This window comes from Mesocricetus auratus, unplaced genomic scaffold (assembly GCF_017639785.1).
Source record: "Mesocricetus auratus isolate SY011 unplaced genomic scaffold, BCM_Maur_2.0 Super-Scaffold_100045, whole genome shotgun sequence".
Taxonomy (NCBI): Eukaryota; Metazoa; Chordata; class Mammalia; order Rodentia; family Cricetidae; genus Mesocricetus; species Mesocricetus auratus.
In genome coordinates, this window is record NW_024429222.1 from 8,184,197 (window position 1) to 8,210,069 (window position 25,873).

General features: G+C 47.8%; 1 protein-coding gene across 1 annotated transcript in view; it reads left to right on the forward strand.

The window, feature by feature from the left end:
• Positions 1-2,550: 2,550 nt before the first annotated feature.
• Slc6a2 (solute carrier family 6 member 2) overlaps positions 2,551-25,873 on the forward strand; it is a 39,317-nt gene continuing 15,994 nt past the window's right edge. The window contains exons 1-4 of the mRNA XM_005079146.4: positions 2,551-3,091; positions 11,951-12,082; positions 14,202-14,439; positions 23,000-23,138. Coding sequence (XP_005079203.1) covers positions 2,818-3,091; positions 11,951-12,082; positions 14,202-14,439; positions 23,000-23,138 — 783 coding nt within the window. The 5' untranslated portion in view covers positions 2,551-2,817. The remainder of the gene's footprint in view (positions 3,092-11,950; positions 12,083-14,201; positions 14,440-22,999; positions 23,139-25,873) is intronic.

The window sequence follows — 25,873 nt, forward strand, 5'->3', positions numbered from 1 at the left end:
TGTAGAAAAAGTGGGCAGATAGATTCCAAGTGGTGGAAAGGAGACAATTAGATTATTCTAAATCTATGGTTCATTCAGTCATTCTGGTATGTCTCAGTGGGATTTCAGCTGAGGTGCTGGACTTGTGTTTCAAGAATTTCTCTGGCAGCTGGATATGATTGTATGGCTAGAAGAACAGGGGAAATAGAGTGAGCAGGAAGGGGTGATGGCAATCCTCTGGGGCTGCAGGAGGATCGGCAGGGCTTCATACGCATTCAGGGATGAGAATATCGGGGCTTGAAGACCAGCTGAACAGGCATGGAGTAGAGGGGAACATGCCAGGTCAGCTAGAGGGATTCAGGTGTCTTTTTCCATCATAGGTGAAGAGACCAGAAAATGGGGATCAGGAGACCCAGGTTCCCGGTCCACTTTGACACTTCCCACATGTGGGATATGTTCCTTCCTCACAGACTTGTCATAGAGGGCAAGAGATAATCAATCACCCTTGGCGACAGGGAACCTATAGTCTCCAGTTCTCATCCAGAAACCTCAGGGCTACCCTTTGCCTAATCTCCTGCTTCCTGTCATCAGTCCCCAAGAGATCAAGGTGATCCTACAACCCTCTGGGCATCCCATCCTCTCCTCTCTGTATCCTCTCCACAGGATACCTGTGTTGCTGGCCCTGTGTGTGAAAATTCTCTAAAATGCCCCATGAGGCTTGGCATTTCTTCCCTCATTCACTCATTTTATGTGCCAGTGGATATTTAGTGAGTAGCAGGTGCCAGAGACACAGAGGTAGATAGGGTAGACAACACTTCTGCTCTTCTAGAGCTCAACTGCCATTCAGGGGAGATGACATTAATTCATGAATCAAGTCAGTGATCTGGTAGAGAATGCAGGAGCCCGAGAGGGAATCTTTGCACTAAGACCTGAATAACTCGGAAGCAAGAGCAAATGGAAAGGCCCTAGGGTTGCTTTGGGCTTGGAATGTCGAAAGCATGGAAAGATCATTGTGACTAAGCTTTACCGAAACTACTTCCCATGCTACGTAAGTGTCGTCCTTCCGTTCCTGCCTGCTGCCCTTCCTGATCTGACTTCACCAAATTCCTGTCCTCCAGTGATCACAACTGACCTGATGGCACGGGGCTCTTTACACATTGGGCTGGGAACTCCTGGGTATCAGGGATTGTCTTCACGGCTCTCCTAGCTGGGCTGATTCAGACACAAGCAGAAGCTGGATACATAAACTCCCAGGTCCAAGTAGCTCACCCTTCAACACTACAGAAGATGCTGCCCCTTAAATTGTAGCCCGCTCTTTCCACCCATCCCCTTACTCGGCTTTACCCACACCAGCCCACGCTACGCCAGTCTTCTCACCCTTCATATGTGTTTATTTATTGTGTTTCCTGTTTTCCTCCTGCTTCCGGGACTGAACCACCAGCTCTTTGATGGTGTTACCCACTTGTGGGAAACTAAAAAGGCTCACTCTGGCAGTTGGGGAGGCATTTATAAGAACGAGTGTGTATCGATACTCAGTCTTACGGAACGGGGTTACAGCCTCCAAAGCCTGCTAGCCTGCTGGTCACAAACAGAGCCAGGAGTAAAATCCTGGGCCGTGACCTTTCAACAAACTGAGCTGGCCAAAGAAAACTGCCCAAGGGCCCAGCCCAGCCCAGCCGGTGAGCCACCAGTTGCAGTGCTCATCTTGGAGCACCAAGTCCCCATTTTGCTGGTGGAGAAAACTCTCACCACGTAGGTTAAGTGGTCTGGAGTACGACAGCGCTGGTGTCTCTAGGATGGTGGCTACTCCCCCTATTCTTACCAACGCCCCTTTCACAGACTAGATCCCAGTTCTGGGGGTCTGTTGCACTCTTCCTTTGCTGTCTGGTCAGATCCAGGTGTCTTTTGGAGCCACATGCGCTACTCCTGCTGAAGAGAGACACCGAAAAAGTGTGAAGCTAGGTCCCCACGAGTGCCTTGGAGTCTGGCTCCCGCCACCCCGGAGCCCGTGGGAGCTGCGCCCCCGCCTCTGCCAGTCCCGGCCACGCTGTCAGTCTGCATTAGCGCTAACAGGCTCCAGACCGAGCGGGCTGGGCGCGGGGCTAATGCAATAGGCGCGTTACCTGGAGCACAGGCTACATTACCAGGTCGGCCTCCTCCGGGCGCGGCCAGAGCCAGCCAGCCCGCGTCCTGCCGGCCGCCCCGCGCCCGCAGCGTCCCCGGGGCTCCGCCTGAGTGCCACGCGGCGGAGCTCAGCCCCGGCTGGCGCCGGCGATCCCCGAGCCGCCCACCACGTGAGTGCGCCCTGCGCGCGGGACCGGTAAGTGTGCGGCCGGCCCCAAAGCACATCGTGAGCGGCTGCACCCACTAAAGTGTCCCGAAGGCTTCCAGGGTTATTGGGGGCAGCTCTCCTACCCGCCTCCGGAGCAGGACCGGGGCCGCGAGTTGACTCGGGCCCTGCACGGCCCACAAGAAACTTGCCATTAGGGGTGTGTGTGATGGTGCTGGAGGCAGAGACTGACCCAGGTAGAGACCAGGGTCTTTAGCCCGACCCACAGGGCGGCCCAAGGAGGTCCCCACCTATGAGTTCTGTCCCAGTCGGACGCGCGTCACAACCTCTGTCTCCAAATTTTTCCAACACATGTGCTCCCTTTTCTAGGAAGCCGGAGTCCACTCAGCGCACGGATCCCCACGTTCTGGTTTCCTCTGCGTGGTCTCAGTTGGTGCAAACAGATTGTAAGCCTTGGTGACCACTTTTTTTTTTCTTTTTCCTTTTCATGAAAGCAGAGCTTCGGTGTGTCCCCAGTGCCTCCGAAGTCCCTTTTTCCAGCCGCACCCATGCTTCTGGCGCGAATGAACCCGCAGGTGCAGCCGGAGCTCGGCGGGCCGGACCCGCTGCCTGAGCAGCCCCTAGGGCCCTGCAAAACCGCGGATCTGCTGGTGGTGAAGGAGCGCAACGGCGTCCAGTGTCTCCTGGCGTCCCAGGACGGTGACGCGCAGCCCCGGGAGACTTGGGGCAAGAAGATCGACTTCCTGCTGTCTGTGGTCGGCTTTGCAGTGGACCTGGCCAACGTGTGGCGCTTCCCCTATCTCTGCTACAAAAATGGTGGTGGTGAGCGCAGGGTTGACTGAGGCTTTGGACTTGGGAGGCTGCTTGCTCTTGTAGCGTCGGCTGGGAAGGGAGCAGGGATACCCATGGAGGAGAAGAGGACACACTAAATTAAGAAATTTAGTGTTCAGGAAAGAACTCTTCAGGGCGCCGGGAAATAGGATCGGAGTGTTCTCCATTAGGGAAATCGAGGCAGGACCTTGGACAGTGGTAGGCATAGGGGTTCAAGGACAGAATAGGGGGCCCGGCACCTGGTTGGGTTAGGAACTCTGAGTCAATACTGCCTCCTCAGGAAAGGGGTGTAGATCTTGAAAGGTTCTCGAAGAGTTTAGGATGTCCCAGCCTGACACGAGATGACAATAACTCTAACACTCTTAGCCTTGGGGCTCCAACACTAGGTCAGGTAAAACTGGAGCCCTTGGATCACCGGAGGGTTAGAGGGGTAAGTGCACATAGTTTTTGTGAGATTACACTACTAGATGCCAAGAACTAAGCTGGAGCTTTAGGAGGCCTGGGAGACTGGTGTGTCCCCTTCCGTTTTACAGGCTCTGGCTACATTGTGGAGTGGTGTGCAGGTGAGCTTGGAGAAGACACCCACCAGCCACGCTCTTTTTCCCTTTTTTTAATGAGCTGTCATTTTGCCCATATGCCCTGGAATGAGAGCACAGAGGTCATATACAAGACCATAGAAGCAGCCTTAGTTTCTTCCCGAAGGACTTGGAGCCTAAGATGCCCAAGCTACTGTAGTCCCACCTTTACTGAGATGTCAGCTCAGGAGTACCCCACACAGAACCCAAGGACATGAGCTTCTACAGGAAGGCATTGGGCCATCCCTGGTACTACAAGACAAGGCCACACCTTGCCTTGTAGTAACTCTGACTTAGAATTGAAGGGAAGTCCGATAGAGGCAGGGTGAAAATTTACAGGGCGTTGGAAGGAGCTTGTGACTTTGTCTCCCTGAGCCCAAGATGCAAGGCTCTTTGTTTCTGTGTGCTCTCTGGACACTTGCTTTGGGATAAGCAATACCCAGTGTTTGTAAAGAGGGTGTGGTCACCAAAGAGAGCAGGTGGCTCTGAGTTGATCCTGTTGCATATAGAAGCATTAGCTCTCACTGAGAGGGAATCAAAGCCAGAGTCAACGGATGAACAGCGGTGTATTCCCTTCCTGACGTGGGTCTGTCACCATTAGACACCCCAGATAAGGCCCAAGGGTCAGGAGATGCTTCCTAGCCTCGGATGGCCCTTTCTACTCTTCTGGCTCAGTACTCTGACCCACAGATGTTGGGCAGAGAGAGAAAGCCAAGGAAGAGGAACACAACCCTAAGGTTGAGCTTTTCCACAAGTTGTGACTGCAGATCTGCCAGGGACTCTGGGAAGATTTGAGCATTCTGGTCCTTGGAAGCCAATGGTAACAACAACAAAAAGGTAGATTTTCTATATTTGTTGCAAGCAGGGAGATGATGAATGAATGACAAATCGGGAGCCCTTAGGACAAGTTGCATGTCCTTAGTGACCGTCTGAGACTGCCTGTCCCTAGACACCAGACATTCTGTCATTAATCAACAATATTTCTCTGGGTTAGCTCAGTGTAAGGCATATTGCTAGGCTCTGCAGGGGTTACCTAGATGTATAAGCCACCATTCTGCCTGCTGGGAGCATTGATTTCCAGAAAGTCCTCAATGTCATGCTGTGATACCTCCTTTCTATTGCTAAATGCCCACTGACACTAAAGCAACACAGATGTCCAACTTGACACATGTGCTAAATAGATATTTCAGGGTCCTCACTGACACTCTATATCCACATGGCCACTGGCATGTTGCAGAGAGAATAGCTGCTGCGTGCTGAACGATAGATTGGGTTGCTAGGGCCAAAGTACAACAAATTTGTCACAGATGTAAAGTTTTCATTGAAATTGACTGAAGTTCCCTTTCCTGGGCATCCTCGTCCTGGAGTGGCCTATTCCGAGTTGTTCCATAATTTGTCTTTTGTGGACCCGTTTCCCAAGCAAGGTAGGAAAATCTGAGGTACAGACTATAGGATCTTAATCTCCAATAAGACTCAAATCCTAGAAATGCGATAGAAGGTTCCTACACACTTGTATTGAACAAATATATTAATAAAGTAACACAAGCTCTCAGATACTCATTGCCAATTTTAGAAACCATGACAGAAACATAATAAAACTAACACAGTGCTGTGATGGAGATGATGATGATGGTGATGATGTGAATGTGTATGGGGGGTGTGGCCTAGACATCAGGAGTCTTGACTGGGAAGTTATAGGCTCCAGTTTCTAACATGTATGACTCTGGGCAACTCTCCAGGCCTTTGTTTCCTCATCTGTCCAATAATCTTGTTCAGCTAAGAGGACGGCCGAGGACAAAATGCTCAGCGCGTGTGCAGAGCCAGTGTTAGAGGGAGCGTCCCTGCTTTTGTCAGTATCATTAGGATGCCTTAGGAAAGGGATGGGAGAGTGACTGGTGCTATAGAGGTTTAAGAAGGGGCTGCTGAGCAGAGACTCAGGGGGAGTGAGCTGTGGCTGGAATGCAGCTGCCATGGGCAGGGGAGGGCTTGGAAAAACAGCATTTTAGCTTCTACCTGGGACAGGCTTCTCAGAGGAGGAATTTAGGCTGGCCCAAGGGCAAGCCAGGAGAGATAAGGGTGAGAGGCAAGTTGGGGCTGGGCTGCAGAAGCCTTGAGTGCTAGGCTGAGGGGGAAGGGCTGCTACATGGATGAATTTCCATTGCTGATTAGGAGGTTTGTAATTGGTCTGGGGACAGGTAGTATAGCCAGCCCTTCATCTGGGAGAACAGAGCAGCCTGATTTTTAGTACTCCCATTACTGATCCAGGGGATGCTCAGTTTACCCCTGCAGGCCTTGATCTCCACTGAGATGTCACTCTGTTCTTGTGGGCCCACTCTCCTTCAGCAATTCTGCATTCAGTCCCAGAGATGGGCGAGCAGGCAGGTATCTCTTCAGTCTCAGAAGAAGCCAAAGACTTGAGTTTGAATCCCAACCCTGCCACTCACTGTGGCCTCAGCCATCAAAATTGATGTTATAAAGTGACACAGTCTTAGATGATCCCTACAATTCATTGCTCCCCAGTGCCCTGACTACTGCTGGACACAAGTCAGGCATCATCCTCCTGTCCTGGCCCTGGGTCTTTGTGTTCTTTGGTGCCAGTGCTAACATAGAACTCTCCAAGTCTGAGTGTTTATACTGGCCCAAACTGGAGAATGTTTTGAACTGAAGAAGGTGCCAATAGTTTATGCCCCTGGCTAATGTTTTATGAATGAATTACTGTCAAGGATCAGCCTGTCTGAACATCTTCCTGAAGACTAGGTGCTGGGATGATAGGGTGCGAGTTCTGGATTGTTCCCTTTGAACTTGAGATTGGGTCTGTGCTGGTCTCCGGAAAGGAACAAATACATAGGTGCTTGAGTACTCATTTCTGGAGGTGGCCTCGGTGGGTTTTCCTCTGTGCACGGTGCTCTGCACTGGATCTTGTGGCAACTGTGGATTCCGGGGTTTGGGCACACCCAGCTTTGAATCAGAGTCTGATATTTGCTGGAGAAGTGGCCTTGGGCAAGTCATATGGTGTCTTGAAGCCTCAGTTTCCTCGTGCAGAAAATAAAGGGGATAAATTTAACCTTTTCAACAGGGCCAGATAACATCGGACAATACAGATAAAGTACTTAGAATGATGTCCCATAATAGGGGCTCAATGGAAATGCTACCATTTCAATTATTTTTGATAATACTGGTTACATGGTGGACACAGGTATGGGATAAAGTAGAATTTATTCTGAAAAGAAATTGATGGAGGAGATAAGGTCAAAAAGAACTCCTTAAGCCTGGGGCCATAGCATGGCAGCTTTAGGAGGCAAAGGTTGGGCTTGTTCATGTCAGACAGCCTACAGTGTGCCACTGTAAATTGCTCACCTGGACAGTGGGCTTTGCACTCCAGCGTGGGATTCCATAAGACGTTATGATTCTGAGTTCCCAGTATACTTCCCTCACTACCCAAATGCTTGGGATCCTCAATACCACATCTGGGGTTTCCCAACTTGATACCTTCATGTCTAGCTAGGATGTAGGGCTCTCCACATCTGGATCTTGTTTGGGTGGCATTTATTATTTAGCTCAGACACACAAGGAGTCAAACAGCATGGTACTCAAACTTGGGGTGTGCCCCTCACTTTCTAAAGAGTAAGGAACTGATCTGGACTCATTATCATCTAGTGGCCCACTACTCTGAGCTGGCTAAAATGAGCTGAAGGGTTGTTCCCAACCAAGTGGGGTCCAATGGAGAAAAATGCTGTATTTTGTCCTGCAGTCTCAAACCCATTGCCTAAGTGAGGACTAAATTCTAGGACCAGTGGAGAAGGTTCAGGGCTTCCATTAGTGGCATCCTCTATGTGAGTCACTACAGAGACCTGTTTATTCAACAGAAACTCGTTGGCTAATGCAAACACCTTGTACAAAGATGTGTGGAAGACAACCCCTGCCTCTAGGGAGTTGTAGTCCACTGTAGATATTCTAAAAATTCATGATGTATTATACCATATTTGAAGTATGTTCTAAATGGGGGGCACTGAGGTCCTACTCAGTTCTTTGTGGGTCACATTTCCTATAGTAATAGAGTTCTAAGCATCCCAAACACTTTCAGATGTATCCCTCTTAAAGAGACTGGAATGGAGGTGACAGTAACCAGAAGCCACAAGGACTGGTCAAGCTTGGGCGTGACAATGCAAGGAGAGGTGTTGCATAAAGAGAAGTAGCCTCCAAACTCATTTACCTAAATCCCACCCCCACTGACCTCTGAGAGGAGCTGACTCACTCACACCAGGACGGTGGGTGTGCATCTTATCAGGAGTTGGTCCTGGGTATCAGGGCTCAGGCAAGAGGTCATCTTGAGCCAACATGAAAGTGAGAGAGTGAGTGTCCTTCCACCTAACCATGTCCTAGAAACCTGGCTCTGGGTTTTCCTGGGCAAAGGATCCCCAAGGACCTGTTGAACAATGTGAAAGGCCTTGTTGCCTGTGGGGCCTGGGAACAGAACTCAGGCACAGGACAGAAGAGCCCACCAGCATGCGCCAGAGGCCTCTTTTGTGGCCGATGGAACTGAGGATGAAAAGGAGCTCAAGGCCTTGGCTAGCAGAGTTCAGTCTAGAGCTCTAACAACTGGGAATTCCATACTTGGAGTTTTTAACAGAACTATTACAAAGGCCTATTGTCAAAGAAGGAAGGAGATATGTTTTAATTAACAGTTGTGACTGACGTTGTTATTTTAAGTTATGTCTGCAAGAGGACTGTGCCCCAGCCCTGCAAAAGTTTGGGTCATTCCCTGAGCTTAGATATTGGCTACAGGGGGGCCAGATCTGGCTGTTTTATTGGCCTAGGCATTGTTGGGCCTGAGGGGAGCCTCAGACTGTGACAGCCCACAGCTGAGCTGCAGGCATCCAGGAAGCTGCTCTGTGCATTTTCACTCCTTGAACACACCAGAGTTTATCTAGAATGCAGAAGGAAGTCTGTCCTCATGAGATTGGTCTAGATGACCTTCCTCTCCTGCTGGAGATTCCAGTGACCAGACTCCTTCCACTCATCCTAGTCCCTCAAACTTGGGCCATCACATTCCTCCTGGTACCCCTTCCTACCCTAGCCCCAGCCACCTTCCCCAGTGACTATCTAGTGATCTTAGAGGCTGTTGGCTTCTCTTCTGGATGACCCAGCATTTACATGGAAAATTCTAGAACCTCCTGTGCCAGTGGAGCTCTTCTATAATGGTGAGATATCTGGCCTTTGGCTGGAATCTCTTTCTCAATGGACACTTCTCTTCCTTGTAAGGTGGTGTGAACGTGTGTGTGTGTGTGTGTGTGTGTGCAAAAGGTTTAGTCCTAGCATTGCATGAGTATATATGGGTGTATGCTGTGTAAAGTCACATTTTGGGGGACTTCCTAGAAGCTGAGCCCTCAGGGAGGTATGGCCTGCTACATTTTCCCCGTGGAGTAAGCCCTGCACTTACACAACAAGGGCACTCCAGAGCTGTGGCAGAATCTGGACTCTCAAGGCCTGTGTCAGGCTTGTGGCAATGCACAGCCCCACGAGAGACACTCAGGAACACAAGGACGTAACAGCGATGGCCCTTGCAGACCAGTTTATTTACAAGCAGCTTTTAACTCCACGATGCTGCTGCAGAGCTGGTTGTGAAAAGATGTCCTCGGCCCACCACAGCTACCCAGACCCCGTCCTAACCCTTCAGCCACACCCCCATTCTTGTTTGTTTGTTTTGTAAGAGAGCTCACACCAGTGTGCTACTCAATGTCCATTTTTTAGCAGAAGCGTCGAACCACTGAGTGTTTTCTGGTTCTTCATTCATACTGGCCAGGTTTTAAACTGAAATATAATTACATCACACTCCCCTTCCATTTCCTCCCTCCAATCCCCGCCCCCCCCGTGTCCCCCATGCCAACATTCTTGAGTCTTCTGGGACTTGCATTCCGTGAAACATCTGTTGGTCACATCAGAGTCATTCATTGTGGAGAGTTGTGGCTCATGCAGACCCTTTGGTGTCTGTGCTTCCTCATACTGTTGTGACTTGCAGTTAGCAGCTGGGGACATGGGCTTCAAACTGAGTGAGCTACTGGGTTGGAGGTGCCATCTGGAAGTTTAGAGTTAAGAGCATTGGTTAAAGCAGTGATGAGCTGGCCAGGTCTTTACCTAGGCCAGGCAGAAAAGAACGTGGACTCTGTTGGCAAATCTTAGAACCCTTTGGGGGTACTGACTTCAGTCTTCAGGTCTACTCAACTGTTTAGGACCTAACTTCTTACTCAAATCCAAGTTCTAGACCCCCCAGGTGACAGAAGAGTGGGCCCAGGCAAATCTAAGTTATAAGCGTCTAAGCCTCAGTTTCCTTGCCTGTAAAATGAAGAGTATTTGTGATTATCTCTTAGGGATAGTTCTAAATGAATACTGTGTACAACCTGTGTGGCCTGACAAAGACTGGGTCTCCATCAAAAGACACATGTTGTTTTCTCTAAACCCATGACCTCCCGGCATTAGCACTATCCTTATCAACACCATCCCTGACAACTATGTGAGTAGATGCCAGAAGTTAAATGGAAGAAATGAGACCTTGACACGTGGTATTTCAAAGAATTCCTGCTTGGAGCAGACTTTGGAGTGACGGGTCAGCCTGTGACAAACAAACCAGATAGCTTGGCTTGCCCCAGATCCACAAACACTCCTCTTCCTACATCTTATTCAGACTCGTATCTGCATCTTTTATCTGCATTAGAACGTTCTAGAATCTGCAGGGTATATTGGGAACAGACCTCGAACTCAGAAGCCAGGCACACCTGAGCCTAAATTCTATATTTATAAGTCACCAGATATATAAGCCTGGGTAGTTGACTTGCTTTGACACTAAGCCCCAGTTTCCTCCTCTGGAGAGTGCACTTGTTTTCTACCAGAGGGGTTCTGGGTTGTACAGAACTCAGATACTTAGTGCTTGCATGATAAGCATGATATGAATTAGCAGTGGTTTTCACTACTCTCCAAATTGGGCCTGTGTCTAGCTGGGAATGACCTGGACTAACACATCATGCTTTAGCCTTGCAAGCCCCAGGCTTTCCACACAGAAGGCAGACACCGAGTCAATGAGTGAGCTCGACCTTGGATGTCATGTACCTCTGCTCCAATTCTTTTGTAGTGAAGTTTCCACACACAAAATGAAGTTAGCAATGATCTTTGCTATGTAGAAATGTGCTGTGAAAAGATAATGAGGTTGCATGGAAAATGCCCATATCACATCAGGGAGTTAGCCAGAGCAAGCTGGTGAGCTATGTGTTAAAATCATCAGTGTTGCTACCTTTACACACTCTCAACTTGGCTCATTTTCCTGGTGTGGATGGGTTAGAGATTGCCGCGGGTAGAGCGTCGCAGTCCGACATCCAGAGGGAGTTTGGTTTTGTGCTGGCTGTGCCCTGGAAGGAGCTGCTGTTCTGCTTTGATCCTGCTGACCTGGCATGCAGACATCCCTGAGTCACGGCACCAGATCTCTTAGCCCATGTAGCTTACCGAGAAGGTGTCAGGGCACACAGAGACTTGACCCTGGCACTGAGACCTGTCTCATTCCACCAGGATTGTCTCCTGTGGCCTAGGAAACTCTTCAGGTTCTACGTCAGTAGGCGGGCTTCTTATTGTACCAGACTTTTCCTTCAGCAGCCTACAGCAGGATGAGCCCCTTGGACAGGAAGGAAGCCCGAAGGAGAATCCCTCTGTCAATTATCAACAGTTCTATCAGGAAGTGTAGACTTCTCCCTCTGCCTAGCGATGTCCCTCGTTTTCTCATGGGTTGCTCTAAGGGGAATGCAGTAAAATCAGGTTTGGGGAAGCCACGTGAGACCTCCAATGACGTCAGTTGTGCCATCTCTCCCTGTCATCTTGTCTGTGAACAGAAAGGCTGGCCTGGCCAGGGAGGTTCCAGAGTGAGGCTTCACAAAAGGAAAGGCTCTTCATTTAGCAGACTTTGGTAGGGGCTGTATCTGGTGGTGCTTCACGGCCTGCACCGTGCACCAAAGGCTCCAAGAAGCTGTGGAAAACATGGCTCTTCATCTTTGCTTCTCTCAGATTTTATTCATCTGACCGCAAATGGGCATTTTATGATTAGCAACACTATGACTGCCATGCTAGCTAGTGTATGTATGTCAAGTGTTCTTCATAACCCTGTTGCCACAAGACATCCCTCCAGCCCCACCACCCCGGGAAACGTCCAGCTGAAGCGGATGGACAGGATCCTCATGGCTGCTGCAGATGCTTGACTATCCTAAAGGCCTAATGCAGTGTCTATGTTTCGCAGGTGCCTTCCTGATCCCATACACACTGTTCCTCATCATCGCTGGGATGCCACTGTTTTACATGGAGCTGGCTCTGGGGCAGTACAACAGGGAAGGTGCTGCCACGGTGTGGAAGATCTGTCCTTTCTTTAAAGGTAGGAGTGACCTGAGGGAAGCCAAATAGTTTCTCCAAAGCCTTCCTCGGCGCCTTCTGAAGAATCTGCTCCCAAGGTGTAATTTAAGGTAGACCGACTCTCACGTGGGGTTCAAAGGGATTGACGAAGTCAAAATTGTCCGCCCTTCAAATGTACACAAAGAAACTAGGTTACGTGAAATATAGCCTTAAATTTGAACTCCAGACTGGGCCTTGCTAATTGAGTGAATGACTAAAGAGTATTTTTACATATGGGAAATACAAAGATAGCAGAGATCTCAGCACACATAGCTCTGTTCTCACTTCTTTCTCCCATGGCAGGCATGATAAGTTGATCATGGATGCCTTCAAGCTCAAAACTGCCTTGGGAAGCTTAATACAGTAGCCATGATGGCTGTAAGATGAACTGGCCCTTGAATTTAGGACGAGTCCCTGGGAGGTAACCATGACAACTGCCATTCTCCATCCCCTAGCCTTTGGGAGAAGGGTGTGGAGCAAGGCCAGTATCTCTCAAACACTGGTTAGAAAAACAGTGATGTCTCCTGTGAGCCTCTTCCTAAGCAGCAAGAGTCTCTTCAGCACTCGTGTATACTCAGTCCGTGGAAAGGACAGGTTGATATAAAAGTCTACAGGATACATGGATTAGCATCTTCTCTGCTTAGTCATCTGAAATCCCACTAAAATGGCTTTATTTTAGTATTTTTTATAGGTTTTGGCAATTTTAAAAAGTTATCATACAAAGTGATGGGCTTCATGATGGAATTTTCATATATATAAAATATATATACATATATATGTATGTATGTATATAACTCAAATAAAAAGCCAGTGAAAGCTGTCTCTGGGTCTCCTAATGAAGCCATGAGTATATAAGGCAGATTATATATACTCAATTAGACTTTGATTTATTGGCTTACGTTAAGGTCTAGGGGTCTGGTCCTATGAAATTTGATACAGGTGCTCAAACAGCTGTCTGGAATCTCTCTTTCAGCTTTCTTTTCTCCCATATTAGCATCATTCCCAGATGCATTCTTATCAATTGCTAGCAAAGATGACCATTAGCAGCTACAAGGTTAAATTCTGCCAAGTTTAACAGTTGAAAACAACAAACATATGAGCAAGCAGCAACAAAAACCTCTCACATACTCAAGACTTCACTAAAGGACCCAGAGAAAACTTTCGTTGGTTTGACTTGAGTCACATGACTGTCCATTAACCAATCAGTGTAGCTACAGGGAAGCACTACTTGGATTGGCCAGGCCTGTATCGTAAGACCTTGGCTACATCAAGGAAACTGGGATTACTCTCTTTCAAACCCCACCACTAAGAATTATGGAGCATCATTGCACGTGGTGCATACCTTCAATCCCAGTACTCAGAGGGTAGAGGCAGGTGGATCTCTGTGAATTCCAGGACAGCCTGGTTTACAGAGTGAGTTCCAGGACAGCTGGGGCTGTTATACCACAGAGAAACCTTATCCCAGGGGAAAAAGAAGAAGAAAAAAGAAAATGCCAAGGATAATCCCTTAAAGCAATGCATGTGTAAGGAAAATTTTCTTCTCTTAAAAACAAAGCCACAGCTATAGCCGGAGCTTTCTGATTATTCAGTCAGTGTGTCAGCCCAGGACACAACTGTTGCAGGTAGGATCCTGCACACTGTGCTGAGAACCAGCCAGGGAATGCTTGGCTGGAGCTCCCCCCAGAAGCAGGTCCTGGAGAAGGATTTAAATAATCCAAGTATAAGGAGTTACCAGGGAAGGTAAGATGGTCTTAGGAACACCAGTTGGAGAAGCCTGTCTCTAGTTAAGGAGCCCTTCACTGGCCGGTTCCGCTGTAGGCAGGGAGAGATGTGAAACTCACCCTTGTGTTATCCTGATTGAGTGACGAGGGAGCTGTAGTATTTATATTCCAACACCCGATACAACATTAAGGCCCTGGCACTTCTATTTACCCGATGAGTGACCAAGAAAGCTACAGTGGCAAAGGATTATGGGTGAGGCCCTGGTAATCTGATCCAGAAAAAGAAAGGTGCAAGAGTGTGCAGCGGCTGGAGCCCGCTTCTAGGGGCGTGGGATAGCTACGCAACTGGGGCAAAAGCCTGACGTCTCCGTTCCCGCACAGGAGTGGGCTACGCTGTGATCCTCATTGCCCTCTATGTTGGCTTTTACTACAACGTCATCATTGCCTGGTCGCTCTACTACCTCTTTGCATCCTTCACCTTGAACCTGCCCTGGACCAACTGTGGCCATGCCTGGAACAGCCCCAACTGCACTGACCCGAAACTCCTCAATGCCTCGGTGCTGGGAGACCATACCAAATACTCCAAATACAAGTTCACACCGGCTGCAGAGTTTTATGAGTAAGTCATGGGCGTGTCACCTGCATACTCAGGCCTGGGCAGGAGCTGAGCCAGGCATTCAGGAAAACCACAGACCTGCTAGGCAGTCAGCATTTGAAAGGTGCAGGCTTGATGCCAAGTTGAGAGTAGAAGAGACAGGTGTGTATAGGGCAACCCGTGGAGCCTCCGGTATAGGACGGGAGAGTGGAGGGTGGGAGCCAGTATGCCAGCATTTGGACAGGAAGGGAGATGGTGTTGATGGTGTGTGCTCTGTAGGACAAAAAAAAAAGGCACTCTGGAGAGAATAATTGCCCTTAAGAACTAAAACTTATGTGGGAGAATGGGAGCATGTGGGAAGGACAGCTAGCTGCTTGGAGGAGGTGACTGTAGAAATGGATGATGTCAACCAAGAGAACATCCAGAAGCTAGCTGGCAGATGGTGGCTCCGTAGCTGGGATCCACATCTGTCTGGTCATGATGACGTCCTTTCATATATCCTGTGCTGAGGGCTTCCCTATGGGGGAAGCAAACCAGATGTATGCAGCTTGGACACAGTGCGTGCATGTGTGTTGTGTGTGCATGTATGCATGCATGGGTGTGTGTGTGTGTGTGTGTGTGTGTGTGATTATCTCCTGGCAGTGGTCAGAACATTGTTAAAACTATATACAGCACTTCAGTTGGAGTGGTTTCAGAAGTAGAAAAGCTTTAAGAATAGTACTTGGAACCTTTTCTCTCCAGCTTCTTCTTCTTCTTCTTCTTCTTCTTCTTCTTCTTCTTCTTCTTCTTCTTCTTCTTCTTCTTCTTCTTCTTCTTCTTCTTCTTCTTCTTCTTCTTCTTCCTCCTCCTCCTCCTCCTCTTCCTCCTTATTTTCCTTGGTTTTTTGAGGCAGGGTTTCTGTGTAGCTTTGGAGGCTGTCCTGGAACTAGTTCTTGTAGACCAGGCTGGTCTCAAATTCACAGTGATTCTCCTGCCTCTGCCTCCAAAGTGCTGGAATAAATACATGTGCCACCACTGCCCAGCTTCTAATATTGACATCTTGGGGAGCCATTTTGTACTATGTTATGATACTTAGTTGTCACATCTGCTTAGTCCCTCCAATATGGGTGAGTTCTTTGAGCTTTCCTTGAATTTCAGGACCTTGACACTTCTGGGGAGTACTGACCAGGGAGTCTATGAAGTATATGTCAAGATGGATTTAGTTGTTGTTTCTCACATTCTGATTTAGGGTGTGCACGTTTGTCAAGGGCACCATAGAGGCACTGTGGTTCTTTTCTTAGTAAGCCTTGTCTGGAGGCCATGATGCCAATCTGTCTTGTTACCTGTGATGTTAACCTTGAATGTGGCAAAGGTGGAAGCTGACAGCTTCTTTCTGGACAGGGATATTTTTACTTTGGTGATATTTGCTCTTCAGCTAGGTACTTTAAGTTTATGCAAGTGTCTTGTTTCTCACACTTTAACTTAATAGTGCCTATTATTAATTTTTGCAGGTGAGGATTTCTGCCATAGCATTTAATTGTCCCTTGCTATTTCCATCATTCCTTCTTGAATGACCGAGTAGAATCCTCCTTTAAGGACCAGCTTTCCCCCTCATGTATTTAATCCAATTTACTCACTTGAATCAGAATGGGGTCTTGAGTATTTATTTAATCTGTGGTCAACTCCAGAGCCATCACTATCCTTTCTCTTGGCCCCTTTGCTCTGTTTTCCTAAGTCTTAGTGAAGGGAATGGCTGCCTTGTTTTCAGTTATCTAACTTAAAATGCTTGCATGTCCTCAGAAACTGGCCTCAGCTGATCCCTCCAACACAGGTGAGCCTCATTTGAGCAATGCACTACACACATGTTAGTGGTTGAATACAAAGTCCAGACCACAAGCATGGAACAGGACAGGTAAACCCCACAGCACTCCACCCTCAAGGCTGATGTGATCCATTGCAGAAGCCCTACACTTTGTCAAATAGAAACACAGAATATATATTCTGAGGCTTTTAGATCACTTGTGTAGATTTATCTCCCGGGTCATATAAAAACCCCAACAGATACCATGGAAGTCCAGTTTAGTGGACCATGGGTTTTATTGGGGGCTACTTACAGGGAAATGGGTGAGGGGTTACTTACTGGAGCAGAGGTGACTCAAAGACAGTTATAACACCAAAGCCCACCCCACATGGGTGACAACTTACAAAAGCTAGAGCCTGGAACACACTGCACAGCCAGCAGGCTGCTCAACAGGTTGGACAGTGACGTTTTCAAGTGATTTGGTCTAAAGCTTTCCCAGGCTTGTCAGCTGGGTTCTGCTAGTCCCAGAGAACTCGCAGTGTTTATTGCTTACTCTGGCATTGGGTGGCCTAGTAAAACTGGTCAGTTTCAAGGACTTCCAGCAACTATTTTGAGTTGTTTGCCTTTCTGCTTAAGGAGCCTTACCATTAGTACGGAACCTGGTTAATACTATCTTTTCATTATGGCCACTGTGTTCTAAAATGTTGCTTGTTCTATGAATGAGGAACAAATCAGAAAGTGCCTCTTCCCAGGCCCCCAGTTTTGAAGTAGCATTGGAAGGGAGTTTGTCCTCAGCTTGGTCCAAGGACCAAGTTCTTCGTATGGTGAAGTTGAATTTTGGCTACACTTTGCAATCACCTGGGAAGTTTTCTTTTTTTTTTCTTTAATAATTTTTTTAAGTTTCATTTTACATTCCAACCTCAGTTCTCCCTCCCACCCTTCCTCCCACCACCCTCACCTCCTCCCTAACTCTCCCCCTCATCCACTCCTCCTTACGGGGTAAGTTCACCCATGAGGAGTCAACAAAGTCTGGCTCAATAGGTTGGGGCAGGACCAAGCCCGTCTCCCATGCTTCAAGGCTGAGCATGGCATCCCACTGTAGGGAATGGGCTCCAACAAGCTGGCTCACACACCAGGTGTAGATCCTGGTTCTACAGCCAGGGGCCTCACCTGAGGAGTTTAAAAAGTTACTGCTGCCAGGATCTTACCAGCCTGGGTACAGCCAGGGCACATGGACTTTTGTGATCAGTGTCTCCCCAGAATGCTAACATCCAGCCAGGGGACATGGACTTTTGTGATCAGTGTCTCCCCAGAGTCCTAACATCCAGCCATCTTAGAAAGCCCCTGGATTAGTCACTCCACACAGTTCTGTGTCCCTGTGGGGATCTCATGTCGTAGAAATTCTAGGGCTGCATTCTTTTCCAGAGGAGCACGGCCTCAGACCCCAGAACTGTAAAAGAGTTTGTGGGTGAAAGTTCCGGGAGTTTCTTCATATTTTATGAGTGTGGTTTGGACAGGGAGTCTGTGCAAGATGGGGGATGGTGGGGAACTGCTGATCCATACTTCCCGGCATGCTCCTCTCACAGAGCAAGCAGCATTGTTTTTCTTTAGCTCCTGGCAATGGTTGTTCTTATAAATTAAAGTGGTAAATGAAAGCCCCTCATCTTGGTCTGGTTAGTATTTGATTCCTCCCCTGAGTGGCCAGCACATCTACTCCTGCAGAGACAGATTCACAGCAGGAGGGAGAGGAGACCTTGAGCGCTTTTGTTGCAGAGCTGAGCTTCTTCCAGGCCCAGACACATGGTGGAAGGAGAACATTCCTGTCTGGGGTGACACATGGGGCTTGGGGGCCAAGGGGAGGGAGCAGAAGGTGGGGGGATGTCAGAAACCTTCTGCTCTACAGATTCCACCCCCCCACACACAAGCCTTCATAGCTATCCTGAACAGGGTTCTGAGCACGCCTTCACATCTGGCTGCTACCTTATTCTCTGCATTTGTGGAAGTGGAAATGAGTTGTGTTGTCAGACAGTGAGTAGAGGCCCAGCTCGAGGTCTGAGGCAGAGCTGGGTCTCCTCTTTGCCCCAGGGCTCTCCCCTCATCCCGTCTGGCTCACAAGTGCAGGGGCCTCTGCTGGTAGACAGGAGTCCTTCCAGTGCCTCTCTTTCTTCAGTACTGTCTGTATGCCTTCCAGAACACGACATTCTCATGGGCTGCCTTTGGATTTTTGTGTCGTACATGTCCCTTTTATTGAAATACTTAAGCTTTTAGGACAACTCAACTCTGTCTAGAGAGCCAGCAAATGTGACTCCCAGTGCCAGCCCTGTGGAGGTTGGGTAATTCCTTCTTTTGCCCCAGGCACCCTGGCCAAGTGTGTTGCCATCTTGTACTCATTTAGCCTGACAGACTGAACATATCATTCAAGGGAACAAAACTGTTGCTCTCTTCAGGCTCTGGGCCTGAAGCCACACAGAGCCACGGCTGAAAGCCACTGAAGTTCTCACTTTATCTGTAAAAGACACCTTCAGTGAATGTGTCAGGATAGAAAATATCTCCGTGTGATACCTCTGGCGAGGAAGGGAATTCTCCCTCCTCCCCAGTACTAAATGCTTAAATGTCAAGTGAGAAATGGAGCCATTTTGGCCCACAGGCTTTGGAAAACCTGGATGGTGCCCCCGGTGATGATTCACGCCCAGTAAGCTGCCAGAAAAGGAATAAAACCCGAGTACCTGTGCCAACCCCACAGCCGGGGAGGTTGGCCCTCAATGCTCTTCTTCCTGACCAGCTCCAGAGTCTGGTTCTTCAGATGCCTGTGGGGAAGCACGCTCCATGAGGGCAGTTCAGTTGTATGACTGCACTTTAGGGCATTTCCCCAAGCTTCAACGTGTGTGTGTGTGTGTGTGTGTGTGTGTGTGTGTGTGTGTGTGTGTCCGTCCATGTGTGTGTGTCTGATTTTAACAGTCAAATTAGCCAAATGGCAGTTGTCACCTCTGATCCATAACACTATGAGATGAAGCAGAACTAATTATCAAGTGAGACTAGACTGTTCATTCTCTATTTTTGGTCATTTTCAGCCATTCATTCCACTTCATCCTCCCTACCCCCTTTTCTCTTTTCTTCTCTTCCCATCTCTTCTCTTTGCCTTCCCACCTTCTCTATCTGTAAATAAAGGTTATAAGTCTGGGACCCACTTTTGATTTGAGGGTAGCAGGACTCAAACGTTGGCCAGGCTGACAAATCGGGTTGGGATATGTATTCTAGGATTCAGGAACAGAAGGCTCCAAGACCCTCCCTTAGGGTCAGGGGAGCATCTGAGGATTATAGACAAGTATCTTGCTGTTGGCAGGACCAAAAGGCAGGTGTGGCAAGGGAGGCATGAGCTTGGCAGTCATGGGCTCTGAAAGCTCTCTGACACTGAAGGCTTCTGTGGCCTAGAGATAGACTTCCCAACTTGACATGCATTATTTAGGGCAGGATGATTCTGTCTGGGGAGCGAGGGTGGGGTAGCCAGTGTCATGTATGTCTGTCAGTGTCCTTGGTCTCTACTCAGTAGGTGCCAGCACCGGCCCTTTCTCTCTGTATAGAATATATAAGATCCAGACACAGGAAGTAGTGTGTCAGTGAGAAGTTCTGTTTTAGGTGAGAGGCAGCCTCTGAGGATTTGGAGACAAAAGAGTGACATGGTTAGACTGACATGCACGTGTCACCTCCCGGTAGTAGACAGTAGACTTAAGAGAGCTAATGTGAGGCAGAGAGACCAGGACTGAGGGAGCCAGTGACATTTTCACACTTTCATAGGCCACTCACAAATGCTAACTCCTCAGGGGCAAGCGGTGGCTCTCCAGACTGGGAGTAGACAAACTCATCAGCACTGAATCTGATTTTTTTGAGCTGGTTCAGTGAAGGCGGCTCCACTCCCCATTACCATTATCCATGCACTCCTCCAAGAACCCAGGCTTCTGGAAGAGTTACAGGCCCACTTCTTAGGAACCTCCCTACGTTCGGAAAGCCGATTGTGTTTTGCCAGTAAAGTAGACAGTTTTGGAAGGCCCAAGTTGGTCTAGCAGAAGCCTGTCATTTGGGACCAGGGCCTTTGACTCAGTAGGTTCAATCTTTGGCTGCCAATCAAAGACATTGTTGCCCAAGTACCAACTCCCCAGAGGTTCTGACTTAATTGGTTAAAAGTGAGTAGACAGCAGCAGATCTTTTATGATATAAACCATCTTTTAAAAGATTGATTTTTGTCTCTTCTGGTGGCCCATGGGAGACTGAAGCAGGAAGATTGCCATGGGTTCCAGGTCAGCCTGGGCTACATAGTGAAACGGAATGTCCAACAGCAACAACAGAGAGATATATTTATTTTGACGTTAGGCAATTAATACTAATGTGTCAGTTGAGAATCCTGTTTCTGAAGGGAAGAATGCTCAGATATGGGCTGCATGCATAACTGATGCCCCTGGCAGGTTCTGAATTATATTCAAATTAAAACCCTTATTTCATAATTCTCTTTAGGTGGAGGTGGAAGAAGAGATAGAAAACTAGGGATGGGGGGAGGAAAGGAGGATGAGAAAGGATTGGGGGGATACAGGGAAGGAGGACAGATAAGGCAGATATCCATGTATACATAAATATTAGATAACATATAGATAATATTAGACAATTAATTCTCTCCATCAAAGATGCATACTTTTTTGCCACCAGTGTGTCCTTTTGAACAGTGTTTTATTCGAAGGAACCATAGTGTGTGAACTTGCTGCCTTCCCTTAATACTTCAGCATGATTTATAGCTAGGTTCTCTTTGAAGCTGAGCACAGACATTTGCACAAGGACACTCAGGGAAGTGGGAAAATGGGAGGTTGTCTTTGGAAATACAAAGTACCTAGAGAGCCGGAACTTTAGCACAAGTAGAAGGAGGACAAAAGCATGTTGGGGACTCACATTATCTCCCCTGGTTCTCCCTGGAGTGGTTCTGGGTTCCCATATTTTATTAGAGTATAAGATGAACTGTTGGGTTTAGCCAGAAGAGTTGAGGACACTTGTGCGTTTTGAATATAGCACGTAGCTACCACACCTGGGTTAAGCCCTAGCAACCCAGGAGTGATTTATCTACCTCTCTTTCCTGGAAGACCTTTGTGCAGTGAACCTGTATATCACACTGTGAAAATGTGTCTATTCTGAACAGGTACAGACAAAAGCTTGTCTCTTGCCATTATCTCCGTAGTGATACAGAATAGCACTTGTACTGATACTAGGTAGTTAAAGTAATCTAGAGATGATAGATATTAAATTACAAAAAGATCTGTGCAAGAAATACCAAATACAATGCTATTTTATCTAAGGGACTTTAGCATCCACAGACTTCAGTAGCCATGAAAGGTCATGGAACCAATTCCCCAGGGATACTGAGGGACACTATGCATTAGCCTTGGTATCCCAAGTAGAAGCTCTTCTGGAAGATAAGTCAGGAGCCATGGGAACTGAAAGGGTTAAAGATATATGACAAGGGTTATTGTTGGACCCTTCTGGAAGAAAAGACATTGGGGCAGCCAACTATGGCCTTTGAGTGTGGCATTCAGAGGCAGGTAGGTGGAGACCATCCTGGGGGCCTCCTGCAGCTCCCTGACTGCTCACAGCATACACCACTCTTTGTTGTGATTTTACACTTAATGCTACTGCCAAAGTTGGATGTAACCTTGTCAAGGCAGGGACTGCAATGCCAGGGGCTTCCTAAGTGTGTCTATGGTCTAGATGGGCCAGCCTACAGTTAAGCTTTTGAGAGGAATGCATGACACAGGTGTGGTCAAAGGCCCCACTAAGGTACTCTCTGCTCTCCTTGCTTGACTTCTTAGGGTGTGGAATTGTTGGTGAACATCTGTACCCCATAGGACACCTAGTTTCTGGGACCTAATCTACTATTTTATCCATTTGTCTTAGTTGACCATGTGGCCAAGAGACTTTGGGTTCTAATTAGCGAGTGATCATTTTGCTTATTGTTGTGTTTTTCATTCCCTCACTGTACATGTGTGTGGCATCTCAATAACCTCAGAGTGCCTATTCTTTTTGTTTTCACTGGTTAAAATGCCTTTTATTGAAGGATGACATAGCACAAAGAAATACATATCACAAAGGACCAGCTTAGTGACTGCCACAAACTGAACATAGCCATGTGAACAGCACCCAGCCCAGGAATCAGGGTGCCTAGAAGTGCCCATGCATGCCTCCCTGCTTGCCAACACTTACTTCCAGCCCAGAGTGACTTTTAACCAGCTAAATTAATTTTCCACATTTCACAGAACTTCATATGAATGGAATCAGATGGAAAAATGCTCATTTGATTGTCTGCCATAGCCATAAGATGCAAAAAGTTCATCTCCATGGGTGTAGATGCTGCATAATACTCCACAATCTGTCTATTCTACTAATGGTGGAAAGGCTGGGAATGTAGCTCAGCGGCAAAGTGTTTGTCTATTAATGGATGATTTGTGTGTGTGTGTGTGTGTGTGAATACTAATTCTATTAAAGGTGGATTTCACCATTTAGGGGCTGTTGTGTGTATGAACACTGTTCTTTCTCCTACTGAGAGCTGCTAGTTTAGAAGGTGAACTCTGGAGGACAGGGGCCTTCCCTGCCTTAGCATCATGTCCCCAGGGCCAGTAAGTGGCGCTTCAGCAGGCCATCCTGGGTGCAGGCCATAGCTGGCCAGAACTGGCACACTCAATAGCCCTAGAGTTAGGGAGTGTTGGATCCTGCCACCATCACTAGGCACTTGGTCATCCTCCTTGGCGCTGTCCTCTTTCTTGCTCACAGGCGCGGTGTCCTTCACCTGCACGAGAGCAGCGGGATCCACGACATCGGCCTGCCCCAGTGGCAGCTGCTGCTCTGCCTGATGGTCGTCATCGTTGTCTTGTACTTCAGCCTCTGGAAGGGAGTGAAGACGTCGGGAAAGGTGATGCCTCTGTGCGTCTTCATCTGGGAAGTTGGCCTTAGGAATACACATCTTGTGTTGTGTTCTCCTAGCTACAGTCATGCAACTGGTACAAATAGCTGGGCCCAGGACCGCAAGTTTGGGTCATACCCTCAGCTCTGCCATTGTGTGAGCAAGCCAATTAGCCTCAACCCGACTCTGCCCAAGGGTAAAGGGGAGCAAGTAGATCAGATATCCTCATATTTTCCCTTGAAAGCTTCTATAATAGCAGAAACCGGGGCTTGGGGCATCCCCTAAAGTCTGAGATCAAGGCTACAGATCATTGACTTTGAAATCTAAAACTGCATGCAAGTATTTCACCCTACTCAGGAAATCAACAATTTGTTTTGCTATAAAACTAATAAATTCATACTGAATTTATGGGAGAAAGATGTTCTGAAAGATAATTAGATGCATGTTTTTGTTTTGATACAGTGTTGGGCACCCCCAAGTGTCTAGATACTAAGGAGAACACAAGGTTCACTAGACAGTAAGGGTGGCATTGTGCTTTACGCTGCTTCCCGCCGTGGTCAGCTCTAAGGGATGGAGTTTGCATAGGGAATGGCTTCATCTGACTTTTAGCTTTGGCAATAACATGGGGATAACAACCCCACTGGGACCTCGTGTAGCTTGGAACTCTCCTGTAATTAAAGACGATAGAGCTAGGAAGTGTCCTTTCTAATGCTTTTCTTAGATAGTGCCTTGGAACAAGCCTCACCAAAATATAGTGAGTTAAAATGGCAAATATTTTTGTCATGTCTCACAGTTCTGGCAATTGACTGGGCTCAGGTGGATGGTTCTTCTCTGTGTGATGTCTAGAGACCTGACTGGGACATCCTAGGTGGTTGGGACTGTCTGGGAGCTGAGTTGGAAGGCTTAGGGTCAAAGGACTTAGAATTGCTTCCATGTAGCTTTTCTGTTTTTCCTGGACAACTCACATCATGACAGCTGACTTCTACACCATACTCCAAACAGAAGAGAGCCCACATGCAGTAGCTCTTCCAGTCTCTGATTGCATCATGCTTGTTCTGTGTCCCAGTGTCAAAACCAATCTAGGATTACTATCATGTTGATGCTGTGCACATAGTAGGTCTCCAGTAAATGCTTAGTAATGGGTTGAAGAATGGTTGGGTAAATTTAGGGGACTTTATTAAGTGCTTAGCTCAACTTCTTAAGCTTTTATGGGCACTGATTATGTGAGGTCCTCGATGCTAGTACTAACAGTACACAAATAGAAGGCAGATTATTTCCTTGGTTACTTTGATCTGTTTGTGTCCCTGATGGGCTTGGGGTCAGCAGAGGTGTCCAGTATTTTGAGTCATTATCCAAATGCATCCATGTTCAGCCTCATTCAAATTTAACACCAGTGGTCACAAACTATACTTGTTATTATACAGTTTGCTTTTTTAATTTTAAACTTAATTTTACCTTAGAATATTTTCTTATTAGGTAGTCCAGTTATATCTTAACAAAAATACAAACTGTAGGTTTTTAAACTGTTATTAAGCCAATGTAGCAGGTAGCTACACTAGACAGATGAAGGTAGCCATGTGTATGTTTACTTATACTTTGATGAGACAAGCAATATTTCCTATCATGTGGCATGGCCCAAAAGTCCCAGATGCCACATTTGTGGACAATGGATGCCTTTTCAGCTAAGAAGGTCCACAAAGACCACAGAGAAGGTTTTGTTTGTGCTTCACCTGGTAGGATTGGCTTGGGTAGAAGTGAGCAGAAAAGGAAAGTTTCTCATTGGAAGAACAAAGCCACCAAGGCGTGGCAGACTTAGACAAGCTTGGGTTCCCTGTGTGCCCCTGGTGCCAGGAGCAGGCCTCACAGCCCACCCAGAGAGCTGCAGAAGATGGGTGTGGGGCCATCAGTATCCGAATATGGCAACCCAAGCTTATTCTTCACAGCATGAGCAAACCATAAGCTGCCAGCAGGGAGACTGGTGTTACCAAGTGATCAGCAGCAGGAGCAGTGGCCCAGTGTGCTCAGTTCCTCTTGCCAAATGTACTTTCTGAGGTGAGGAGGAGTGTTTCCCCAGGAAAGCACCCTCCATGTGGAAACATGACAAGGATGTGAATGACTCTGTAGAGTCAACTGAAGCCAGGGCCCTCATTTGCATAACTCCCCAGAGTCCTGAAGTCTGAACAAAATGAGGTCTAGGTAGTTCACTGGGGATGGCATTTCTAGAACTGGCTTCACTCAGGACATTCCAGGACTGTCTTTAATTGTTTTTATAAACTGGCTGATGAGGAATCCAAGAGTAATGCTTATTTCTTTCCAGCACAGCACACAAGCTTGTCTTAGTTCGTCTCCAGAGTCACAGAGGGGGCCTGGAATTAGTCAAACATGTGTAAGGGAAGATGGCTTGGAAAGATACTGACTCCACGGCTCTTAGGAAGGTGGGAGTGTAGTCTGAACCAGGGGAAGGGGACACCCCAGACCACACACTCAGTGAGAGCTGTGTTGGCCCAGTGAGCACTTCTGAAGAGAAAGTCAGAGGGGGTCAGAAGTGGTGCTTGCCTCCCCATCTCCTGTCTCCTGTGTTCCCACCCAGTCAGTTTACACACTGCACTGAGTGTGAGAAACTTCCCAGGGCATGAGATGAGCTGGCAGAGCTGTCCAGGACCAGCCATTCGTTACCCATTTCACTGCCAAACTTCGGGCTGTTTGGAAGGTGGGAACATGTAGACCATGTCCTGAATTCTAGT